This window comes from Bombyx mori, chromosome 15 (assembly GCF_030269925.1).
Source record: "Bombyx mori chromosome 15, ASM3026992v2".
Classification (NCBI taxonomy): Eukaryota; Metazoa; Arthropoda; class Insecta; order Lepidoptera; family Bombycidae; genus Bombyx; species Bombyx mori.
This window is the reverse complement of record NC_085121.1, coordinates 15,930,110-15,943,313: the sequence shown is the minus strand read 5'-3', so window position 1 is coordinate 15,943,313 and position 13,204 is coordinate 15,930,110. Positions and strand designations below refer to the sequence as shown.

At 37.3% G+C, this 13,204-nt stretch overlaps 1 protein-coding gene across 1 annotated transcript in view; it reads left to right on the top strand.

The window, feature by feature from the left end:
- The window catches only part of LOC101745704 (diacylglycerol kinase eta), a 181,021-nt gene that overhangs the window by 113,165 nt on the left and 54,652 nt on the right, over positions 1-13,204 (top strand). The window contains exon 4 of the mRNA XM_038016147.2: positions 11,424-11,569. Within this exon, the coding sequence (XP_037872075.1) occupies positions 11,424-11,569 (146 nt within the window). The remainder of the gene's footprint in view (positions 1-11,423; positions 11,570-13,204) is intronic.

Sequence of the window (13,204 nt, the reverse complement as noted above, 5' to 3'; positions counted from 1 at the left end):
GAAACATTAAACAACAAACTTAATGGTCCAAGTGATGATACATACATAAATGCGGATAATAACATGTACTTTTAGGTTAGGAATATTGTGTTCTTTTTTTATAATAAATAAGTTTTTGTACTTAAAAAAAAAATACATAAATGTACTTAGAAATGAACATCGTACGTTGTAAAAACGCTTCTAAATTATGTATAATACGCATATAAATTAAACAAGAGTGCTCCGACGACTTCCGACCTGGTAAATAGGTCAAACGGAACCGCTGCGTTGTTAACTAAAAAATTTAAACAAACCAAAAGGGTTTATCTTCGTCATGCTTCTAACAAAGAGATGACCTCGTGTGTGTACCCAACGTGAAATGGATAGAAGTACGTCAAGCACGAAAATCTATCAAATTCGTAATGTAATTTATTTTTTATTTTATTTTTATTGCTTAGATGGGTGGACGAGCTCACAGCCCACCTGATATTAAGTGGTTACTGGAGCCCATAGACATCTACAACGTAAATGCGCCAACCACCTTGAAATATATAAGTTCTAAGGTCTCAATATAGTTAGTTACAGCGGCTGCCCCACCCTTCAAACCGAAACGCATTACTGCTTCACGTCAGAAATAGGCAGGGTGGTGGTATCACTCCCGCGGACTCACAAGAGGTCCTACCACCAGTAATTACGCAAATTATAATTTTGCAGGGTTGATTTTTATTACACGATGTTATTCCTTCACCGTGGAAGTCAATCGTGAACAGAACAGATCGTGTTGAGTACGTATTTCATTAGAAAAATTGGTACCCGCCTGAGATTCGAACACCGGTGCATCGCTCAACACGAATGCACCGGACGTCTTATCCTTTAGGCCACGACGACTTCAAATGACACGTTGACATTTAATTTTCGTAATGAATGTGTCTTGTTTCAACGAAGACAGCACGTGTACTATTCAAATTTATTACGCGACCTTAGTTGTTGTTCAATTATCTACTATTTTTACACAAAGAAACTTACATAGTAGTCGTTAATTGTCACCGTATAGAGTATTAAGCGGTAGGCAGCGGCTTGGCTCTGCCCCTGGCATTGCTGAAGTCCATGTGCGACGGTAACCACTCACCATCAGGTGGGCCGTATGATCGTCTGCCTACAAGGGCAATAAAAAAAAAACCGTTCTTTGAACATCGGTGACCTAAAGAGCAGAAGTTATCAAATAAACTAAATTTTGAATTGTGAAACGAATGTTCTAGACACGATAAAGGATTACACTACCGTAAATTGCTCCACTTCTTAGCACAAGGAGATTTAACCTAGGCCTTATTTATTTGAGAAATCAACAGTACAAAACAAACATAATAATTTAATATATTAAAAATAGGTATACAAAAACCAAATAAGATTCCACTGCGAACATTAGACACGAGAAGAAAGTGATCAATGAAAGGAAAAAATAAGTTCCGAAAAAAAGGAACCCAATAAACACATATAAACATCCTACAATTCAAAACTAATAATACACGTCTGACCTAACTCACCATAAAAATATTCCAAAATTGCATCTCTTTAAGATACAGATGATAAACAAAACATTGCGACTGTTACTTCCAAAACATTAATTCTCGGTAGTAAAGTCCTCACCTATTTTTCCGCCCAATTAAATCATGCCACAATGCGAACGCTGTATCACAGTTTCTACATTTTATTCCTAAACATTTTTAGAGAAATTTTCTGCTTCTTTATCGGACCTTACTTCCAAGTATTCAATATTTTTTATAGTCTGCTCCAACTTAAATTAATGTTCGCAAACTTTTCAAAGTTGTTTATACCCAAAGAAATAAGATAATTTTGTTTTGAGTTTCGTTTTCACTATCTATAATCGATCTAAAATATCTATGCAAATTCAAAAAGCTAAATATCTGTCTGTGAAATTCTAAATGATATTTAATATTCTATCAGTGCGTGTAGACAACTAATATGTTGTATCTAGTATCGTAATACTAATGATAGTCTTTTAATCTCAAATGTTTCTTATTCGATTGATCTTCAAGGACACGCGATGTAAGGTCCTGGCTTAAATAATGAATGATTTTGAAGTTTACTTTCAAATTGACAGTATTTGCGCCACACGACGAGTGCTAACCAGACGACATAATGCCAAAGCGGTAATGCAGCCTTTACAAATCCCCCACTCTGTCATGAATGTAATATAATGTAATTTATTTGTTTATTTTTTCGTTGCATGTATGGGTGGACGAGCTCACAGCCCATCCGGTGTTAAGTGGTTACCGGAATCCATAGACATCTACAACACAAATGCTGCCTCCCACCTTGAGATATGAGTTCTAAGGTCTCACTATAGTACTTAATTTACAAATATATTTAATTAAATAATTTGATCGACATTCAACCTAAATTATCCTTATACCAAATATGTCTCAACGTGTCAAACAATATTAAAGTACAATACGTTATATAAATACTAGAGCTTAATCTAATATAAACATTAGAAAAATCATGTTCAACTATTTCGAATCATACCCAATTTCTGTTTGTAAATATAAAGTTTCTATATCCCTCCTAGCATTATCCGGATGGGTTCTAGAAACTTGTTGAAACCGTTATTTGTAATTCATAATTCTAATTCTATTGAACATTGTTTTGGACCGCGTTGTCGACCAGCTAAAGAAGACACTGAAGAAATATTTCCTTAGAGCACTCAAAATTAATATCCACATGAAAAAGAAAAATAATTCTAAAAGGAAAAAAGTACCAAAGAGCAACATTCTTCCGAGGGTTCTACTTAAAAACAATTGTTCTTTTAAAAAGGGGTGTTAAGGGGGTGCTAAACATTGGCGCTCGTGTCGAATCGCTTATGAATCTCAGACGAGTTCCGTCCGACCGCAAATGTAGAGTGCCCTTAAAGATCCCTTTTTTTTGTGACTCACACTTGGATTTTTTCGTGCGATCGTCATTTCTCTCAATAAAATATTATACGATGCAATACGATGTTATTTGAATTGTAGCTTTCTCTGATATTTCATTTATATCACGTCTGCGAGTTACCATTTACCTACTAAGGCGGCCCGCACGCGTAGCTACCTTTTGTACTCACTTTTGGGAAATACTTATTATGATGGTACGAGTATAATCCAAACAACGGTTTGACGCAGAATAAAGTATAATATAATATATTATGTTGGCGCAACGACACTATTTAGTTAACTAAAAGTTGGTAAAGTTAACCGTTTCTTTAATGTTATGCATGTCAAGAACTGTTTATTTAAGACGGTATTCAAGAGAATTCATGACTAAACTACCCCCACTTTCTACTATAAATACTAATGACTATTATCGCACAGTGAGTTTCTCGCCGGAACTTCTCATTAGGTCGCGTTCCCATCCGGTGGTAGATTCTGCGCGAAACACTGCTCTTGCTAGGGTTAGTGTTAGCAATATCGTTAGGTTTGAGCTCCGTGAGCTCACGTACTAACTCGGTGAATCTAGAATAACTCCTTGAGGCAACTAGATAGGTTAAGAAAAACGCACAAAATATCGCGGCTCGAACAGCCGAACGGAGCGGAGCTCTCTGTTGTTATCGCTGTACACTTGAAATGTAATTAATGAATGGAATTAATTGGAAAAGGGAGTCATAACTACTGTCACTATGGAAGGCAATGATAATGACGTAGAGAACGGCGTCAACAACGCTGACGTCATAATTTAAAAAAAAATCGGTTGTCTGTAAAGTCGATTTACTGACGATAGCTGAACGTGACAACGTCATAAGAAAATACTGATGGTATGGTTTCATTTTTCAAAAGAAAATTTTAATTTTATTTGTTTGATAGATATTTCCGAACGCTGTACTTTAGCTGTACTTTCACTTTTCACTGAACTTCATACTTGACGAAAATGTGTAAATGTATTATTGTATAGCAGCTGTCCACGCGGATGCATCGCTCACTTAAATAGGAGAGAGACAGATGTCGAACGCTGCCGAACGCAGAGGCCGATTGTGCCTCTTTGTCGCTCGTTGCGCGCTCTCGCTTGCACTTCAAGCCTTAAATGGAACGCCTCAGAGCGAGGTAACGCCGCATGAGTCATGTTTTTTCGTGTGTACAGCCGGCTCCATCGAATTATAAGACGTTGTCACGTCAAAAACGTTATGGAACCAGCCTATCTGTCATATAATATTACTAAATAAAAGGCAGTTTGTAATATCAAATTTACCTTAAAAGCTTATTATGAATTGAAACAAAATGGTTTACAGTCAATAACTATCATGTTCATTTCGATTTTTAATTCAACATAGATCCATTTGTGGAGCATTTCATGCTCTTAAATAAAGATTACAGGAACATTTTGTCTACGTTTTTAGAATTTTTCTTTGTTCGTCTTTGTTTTTCACGAATGAGTTTTATTTACATAGTACGTTAAGAGAGTCTTAACTATGAATGTGGAAGGATTTAGAGGAAGAGGTAGACCTAAGAAGAAATGGATGAATTGTGTGAAAGACGATATGGGTAGGAGGGAAGTGAGCGAAGAAATGGTATATGATAGAAGAGTATGGAAGGAGAAAACATGTTGCGCCGACCCCAGGTGACTGGGAGAAGGGCAGGATAATATATAGTACGTCCGCAAATTCTAATTAATGTTCGGTGGCTGAACTTTGACATTTTAATTTGTAATTTCAAAATGGTTGTTGTTTCTTATTATTATTTACGTTACGTTTACATAAAATGGCTATGGGATTGAGACTTAACCATTGTTGCCATTAAACAATAATTTACTGGGACAAAAATAAACAAGAAAAAGTCTATTCATTACTACTCCTGCTTAACTTTCCACTTATCTCAATGTAGCAATGAAATATTAGAAAATAAAATCAGCATTAACATGACCTCGCCGAATGCACTTTTTTATTTTTTTTATTGCTTAGATGGGAGGACGAGCTCACAGCCCTCCTGGTGTTAAGTGGTTACTGGAGCCCATAGATATCTACAGCGTAAATGCGCCTTCCACCTTGAGGTATAAGTTCTAAGGTCTCAGTATAGTTGCAAAGGCTGCCCCACCCTTCAAACCGAAACGCATTACTGCTTCACGGCAGAAATAGGCAGAGTGGTGGTACCCACCCGCGCGGACTCACAAGAGGTCCTACCACTAGTATAAAACTAATAATAACCTTCTAGTGTTAATTCTGTATCTCTCTCTCGACCTCTCAAAGAAGAATCGTCGATGTAGACTCTTTATGATATGTTAAAGAACAGATCATCAAAAGAGTGAGCTCTTGTGCATTTGACATTGGCAATGTCAATAAACGAAGCTGACCTGACACCGGCAACGCTAGGAGTCGTTGTACAACGCGAGCTGAACAGATATTTCCAGCGGTTATATTTAAAACATTTTATTCAGCAATTCCCTAAATGATAAATTAAATCAGAGATCGTTAGCTTATCAGCAAGCTCAGACCACCATAACGCTTGTAATGATGCTCCTTTCCGTTCTTCCAGATAATGAGGAAAAACATTAATACAATTTACAATCAAAACGTTACAACCTTTACTTTTTGTACAAACCATAATCGTCCTTATTTGAACGGAGAAGAGAACTCTGTTTGCTGTGCCCGAATTCAGACATATGACAGTTTTTGCTGTCGTGTAATGTTATTGTATGTATAGAGCATTCCTAACGACCTATATACACGCTTATAATGTAATATGGTATATTCATAACATGTACTAACATTAACGAAATCCGATATTGCTGCGTTTTCGGAGAATAAACCTTTAAGAAAATAGTAGTAGTACTTTGTTTTTTCGAAACACAACTTTAAGGCTGAATAACTTTTGGTCGTGGCGTGCAACCTCTTTGACAGGGCATATTGTTCAACGACTAGACATAGACTAAGACAGACACTTGACAATAATTCAAAAATAAAGAGAGGAATGGAACGAGGGCGGACGTGACTAGCGGCAGGCAGTACTTTTTTTGACTTCCTTAAAGACGGACATGAACCAGACCAAAAGGAACGAATTGACCGCTCTCATACGTACATAAAATAGATGACAAAAGAACTAACCGAGCGTTCAACTTAATGACTTTTATACTAGATATTGAATTTATTATTTAAATTCCAAAAAATTTCTCCAGTGGTCGGCACTGTTGCGACCTTATTTAGCTACCGTAAATAATAGCGAATCAGTCTTAAAGCAATGTAGTTAAGGTCCACAATCTACAGACAAACACGAAACTCTGGTAATTCATGATGGAGATCTGCTTACTTTATGCGGTGTTACCCCAAAACTTTATTATTGTAGTAATGTAATTTTATTGGTTGTTTATCTAAATGGGCTACAAAAAACTCATTCCGATTGCAGTATCTCCGTGATCAGCAGAAACCAACGAGCCATCGACAATAAACCTGTATTTCGAATTACTTCGTTTAAATCTCGGAAAATCCACTTGATTCTGCACTATCAAGAGCTCTCTTCTTAAGCCCCCCCCTGTCCACCCAATGCTGAGTGTGGATCAAATACACTCCTAAAAGACTGTGCATGGAGGTTATTGGCCTTAAAACGCCACGTTGGCCGTTACGGGTTGGCGATTCCACTTATTTCAAGGGTATTTAGATCCTTGAGCTTGTGGTAGCCCTATCTGCATTCTTTACAGAGATAGGGACATTTATACATCTATCAATAGCTACTTCTACGTAAACTTAATATAACACACCGTATTCCAAGAGAACTTATCGAGCATCTAATCTCCGGCCGTCTACAGAACTCTTCAAAGGCCAAAACGCCTGTCTGTCAAAATCCGCCCTCTGAAAGTTACGCAAACTCGTTGAAACATTAAAACAAAGCATTCACAGATAATGCTGTTGGCAAGTTTCGCCGGAACAAAGTGGTCTCCCGGGCAGGTAGTGGATTCGAGAGCAAATTGCCGGCTGAAAATTCACGGTTGATGGCGTTATCTCGCTGGGTGGCCGAGCATGAAGGACCAGTACATATAAAGGCGCGTCCAGATATACTGGACTCGCGGACGTCGAATTTTTTTTTTATTGCTTAGACTTTAGAGAATTTTTTTATTGTAGACGAGCTCACAGTCCACTTGGTGTTAAGTAGTTACTGGAGCCCATAGACATCTATAAAGTAAATGCGCCACCCACCTTGAGATATAATTTCTGAGGTCTCAAGTATAGTTACAACCGGCTGCCCCACCCTTCAAGCCGAAACGCATTACTGCTTCACGGCAGAAATAGGCAGGGCGGTGGTACCTACCCGCGCGGACTCACAAGAGGTCCTACCACCAGTAATTACGCAAAGTATAATTTTGCGGGTTTGATTTACGAATACTCCCTAAAGTAAATATGGTACGGTATACGAAATTATTCCCCTAGGAGCGGACGCTATACACGTGCAGACCTTATCCGAATATCCCGTTTTAAAGAGTTCGTAATGTATCAACAGTAGGACCTCTTGTGAGTCCTCACGGGTAGGTACCACCACCCTGCCTATTTTTGCCGTGAAGCAGTAATGCGTTTCGGTTTGAAGGAGGGGGCAGCCGTTGTAACTATACTGCGACCTTAGAACTGATATCTCAAGGTGGGTGGCGCATTTACGTCGTAGATGTCTATGGGCTCCAGTAAACACTTAACACCAGGTGGGCTGTAAGCTCCTATTCCTTGAGAGAGTGAGGGGTGGGCTGTGAGCTCCTATTCCTTTCCTTCCTATGCTGATAGCATTGAGAGGCTGTATCAGCGTTACCAGTGAAAGCACACATTCTCACTAGTCGCATCGAAGAGAGAACTATAGGCACTCGTCAAATCATCCATATCTGGTCGCGCCTTTAAAATTTTCCGTCGGAGAGCTTACTGCAAAGTAAATGCAATCCTATTCTGATACGTTTAAATGCTTTAATTAAAGCTCGTTTTTGTTATCGTACTGAAAAACATTACTCGGGACAACATTTAAGTTTGATCCAGCATTGTGTCCGTCAAATAAAATCTCTTATATTTCGAATGCTTTTTTTTTGTGGTCACACATAATGTTTTTAAATTGTTACTATGTAAGTTAAGCTATCTTCGTGTTCAGTTTTCATGAGGATCAAGACGAAACATAGTAAATTTTACCAAGCTAATTAGAATTAAGAATTTACACCTATTCATTCGATATGCATCATAGTCTTTCAAGTTTTTGCTCTTATAATAATCACGTATGGTTCCAATGAAATTTAAATTCGGCATCATACAGAAGACAAGGGCTGGTTGTGTTTATTTATTTATTTAATTATTAATTTAGTTGCACTAACAAAGTGATCATCAAAAAACAATAACAAATTGACAATAAGTAAATGACAGATGTCACCTCAATTATAGGTGCAATCGACAGTGCAATATTTGACAACATCTTGAAATTAGAAAAATAAGAATAAATTGAATAAAAATACAATGAATAATTTTAAGAAATATTATATGAAATTCAGAATAATATTTTTCACTAAGCAACGATCGTTTTAATATCTACACTTTTAGGAAAAAATATATATGTTTAAATAAAACTTGATTACATTTGATCAGATTAATCGTGATTAGGTTATATTTAGTTGAGAAATGATCCCCGCCAGATTTTCCCTGTACTTTGTGACACAATTAGAAAAAACAACTACTTCTTGTGTTATCTATAGTAAGAAATGTGTGTGTTCTCTTTTTGTTCCGCTAAATAGTTAACATGGGGCGGATTGTTAGCTTTTTTTTATGTTTGAGAATTTACTGGTGGCCCGGAGGCCTTTCCAGTTTTACCAGGGCAGGTGGGCGAGCAAAGGTTCAGCCAGGAGGGGTGGGATTTGCTAACAGCTACCCGAGCGCCTCCAAAAGAGAAGTAGCTACTCAAGAGAAGCTGTTTTGGGAATGAATCTACTACCGGATCGGAATCGCGACCCGCTGAGAAGATCCGGCGAGAAACTCAGCGGGCTGATGCTTAGGTTAGGATCGTTAGCTGTTCTACCTCTGGCGCTATACGCCATTAATCAGTAGTCAAGTTTTCATTCCCACAATCGTGCGTCAAACAATATTTAGAAACGACCAGCCAAATCCGGATTGCAAAACCTTAAATATTATTGTAGTCTAAACGATCTTCAACCACGTTTAGCGTTCATTGTTATTAAATTGTAGCGTGGAGTGCATCAGTGTTTCAAACAACGTTCAAATTAGAGAAAGATTTCCCTGGTTATGAAAATTTTCGTATGGATTCTTGACTACAGAGCAATACAGATATAAATACTTTAATCAGTTTTATGCACAGTCCTAATTACCATTGGTCGCTTTGAGCAAGTGTTCGGGGTTGCCAAAGCGTCTTTAACTTAATTTTCCTTGAGCAAGAGTTCGGGTTTGCCAAAACGTCCTTAACTTAATTTTTCCTATATTTACGCAAATAATTGGCTCATTCCTCAATATCTAACCGCAACATCTCTGCATCTTTACGTCGTGCGTATTATATTATGGATAACGCCTTCGCTTTGTATCCAAAATAGGAAAAATTGAGGTTTTTGTTGTATCCATCAAAATAAGTGTACCTACAAAAATAATTCGATTCTGAACAACATTAAAATAAGCAGTAACTTACTTGAGACCTTAGAACTTATATATCTCAAGGTGGGTGGCGCATTTACGTTGTGGATGTCTATGGGCTCCAGTAACCACTTAACACCAGGTGGGCTGTGAGCTCGTCCACCCATCTAAGCAATAAAAAAAAATCAAAACAGATTTGAGTCATACCTACCTTATCGTCAGAGCCCGTCGGAGTTAAAGATATTTTCGTGAAGGCATTTTCTTCATTGACCGAACTCACAATGAAATTTCGTATCTGACACGACTGCTGTGCTCGCATACATACCTACAATCAATTTGGTTATATTTTCTTCTCCACTGACTCTGTATTTTATGTGAGCGAAATTCCAATTCAATTTTTCAATGTTTTTCTTTCAATTCAATTTTCGTATTTTCCACTGTTAAAACGAATATTGAATTTCATAAAACTCGGTTAAGAATTCACAAAACATTATCATAACATAATAACTTAATGATTGAAAGGCTAGAGAGATTGCAAAAGTTACGCTATTGATTTTAAATTTATCGATTTGCCGAATATCGACTCAAATTCATTCAATTCTTTTTTTTTTTTATTGGTTAGATGGGTGGACGAGCTCACAGCCCACCTGGCATTAAGTGGTTACTGGAGCCCATAGACATCCACAACGTAAATGCGCCACCCACCTCGAGATATAAGTTCTAAGGTCTCAGTATAGTTACAACGGCTACCCCACCCTTCGAACCGAAACGCATTACTGCTTCACGGCGGAAATAGGCGGGGCGGTGGTACCTACCTGTGCGGACTCCCAAGAGGTCCTAACACCAGTGAAATTCGATTTCAAACTATTTTCTTATAACATACAAAGTTTCATATAGTTTCTCTTTATTTTAATAAAATTTATTAAAAATGCTATATATAATTCATTTACCGATAATAAACACAATAACTATTAAGCTAAATCGCTTGGCACAAACTCGAATTTACAAGAAAATTTCTACTGTCACCTCAATAGTGATTTAGTTATTATGAACTAACTAATGTAGGCTATAAATAACAGAGGTGTAACAAGACCTCCCACTATTTCATTTTAAGAGAAGCCCTACTACCTCCGTTATTGTGGGAGAAATATTAATGAAACACGTGGAAGCTCTTTGTGGTTTTTGCTTTTTAATTATGGTTAGTACTTAAGAGAAGTGATTAGACATTGTGAATTGCTTTGCAATATAGATGTGTGTATTTAAACACCTATACAAACAAAATAACTATATATAAGAAATTCAGATTGAAAACTGCACAAGCCCTGAGTTTTTCGGCCATGAAATTGAATTCCGAATCGATAAAGTCGATGAGTTTTTGAAATCGCCTTTTGTTTATTGCATAGATTAGTGGACGAGCTCACAGCCCACCTGGTGTTAAGTGATTACCGGAGTCCATAGATATCTACAACGTAAATGCGCGATCCACCTTGAAATGTGAGTTCTAAGGTCTCAGTATAGTTACAACGGTTGCCCCACCCTTCAAGCCGAAACGCATTACTGCTTCACGACAGAAATAGGCGGGGCGGTGGTACCTACCCATGCGGACTCACAAAGCGTTCTACCACCAGTAATTAGGCAAATCATAATTTTGCGGGTTTGATTTTTATTACACGATGTTATTCCTTCACCGTGGAAGTTAATCGTGAACATTTGTATGTATGTTATAAATATGTATTTCATTAGAGAAATTGGTACTCGCCTGCGGGACTCGACTTAAAGTGCCTGTGAAGCCTGTGAACAGTTTTTTTTTTTTTATATACACTTCAGCATAATCCTTGGGTGGTTTTGTCTATAAACTGTATTTTGACAGGTGATAACTGCGAGCCGTTGTCTGGTCCTCTGCGCCGACACTCGGAGCGAGATGGAGTCCTGGGCTGATGCAGTCCGTGGCGCTCTCCACCGGGGTGCTGACGTCGCTGACCTCGTCGCGAGGCTGTCCTCCGGAGACCATCACTGGTAAGTTTTGCTGTTCAGTTGGAACTGATTCGACTGTCACTAGTTTTGTTCATATTTCTGCCGTGAAGCAATAATGCGTTTCGGTTTGAAGGGCGGGGCAGCCGTTGTAACTATACTTGGGACCTTAGAGCTTATTTCTCAAGGTGGGTGGAGCATTTAAGTTATAGATGTCTATGGGCTCCAGTAACCATTTAACACCAGGTGGGCTGTGAGCGTTTTTGTTTGACAAAAAACCATAAAAGTTGTTGTTTTAATTATAACAATTTTAGCGTTTAATCTTAATCATAATCTTTTTATTATATCAGGCCAATTTAAACTGCAAAACAACACAACTTATAATAATAATAAAAAAATTCACACAATTGTCTTATGATAATCATAAAAACCTTAGAATCTATATATTAATACGCGAAGCAAAAACTTTGTATCCCTTTTTACGAAAATTGCGCGGACGGAGGAGTATGAAATTTTCCACACTTAAAGAGAACATAGAGAAGAAGTGCACAATGCTAATTTTTTTTTTTAATAATGCATGAAAGATACTTTAAATCAATAAAGAAAACATTACACACACTACATACTATGTATTTGACGCACACACGCATGCATAATATTTATTGTCAAACTTTTGTTCTTGACGGCTGTTGTCAAATTAAGAATAGATTAAATATTGTTTGTCTTTGTTAATATTTTTAATAGTGTAGTCTTAGCGAAATTTGTGATTATAGAAGTATAAAATACAATCATAATAGTGTACAAACTTACAATTCCAATTAATTATAGTCGAATTTCGACTACTGCGGGACCTCTAGTTGTATTTGTTCGACAAAAACAAGAGAAGGTAATTGTAATTTGAATAAGTAAAAGTCGGGTCGAACTTTACAAACTTCCTCATCACTAAATAGCTCACGTGCGCAGCAACTTAGAACCGAATCCACCCAATAAACGGCAAATACAGATGTTGAATAATAAAATAATGTGATAGTAGGTACTACTAAAAATCAGTTTCGGTGTCAACAAGGGCCGCAGGAAACTCACAGACGAAAATAGTTTTCTCTTCGTTGGCCAATAATTTATATAGAAAAAGAATAATTTGGAACGTAATTAATTAATCGAGTGACATGAAATGTGGGAGTTTTCTCAAAGGCACTTCTACACCGTTAACGACCGTCTGGTGTAGTGGTAAGTGACATGGTCACTACACAAGGGGGTCGCGGGTTCGAATCCCGCCAAGGGAGGATATTTATATAATAAATATAAAATGTCTTTTCCAGGGTTATGGATGTATATTAAACATATGTATGTGTATAATAAAAATCTTACATTTATTTCCGTTATCTGGTACCTGTAACACAAGTTCTTTACGAACTTACCACGGGACTGTTGAATATTTATTATTATTATTATTATTATTACACCTTCTCTTTGCAATGAGTTATGTGTATAATATGCGTCTTAGTTAGAGAATTATTCGTCGAAGAATTATTCTAAAAACGTTTGACATTCAGTCTACATTGTTAGCTTGATGAATTAATTGTCTACATTGTTAGCTTTCAAATTACACCTATTTCTAAGACGTCTACATCGATAGCAATGATTAAATCAGTGCAGGCGCCTGAGCTGCGAAGTAAAAAA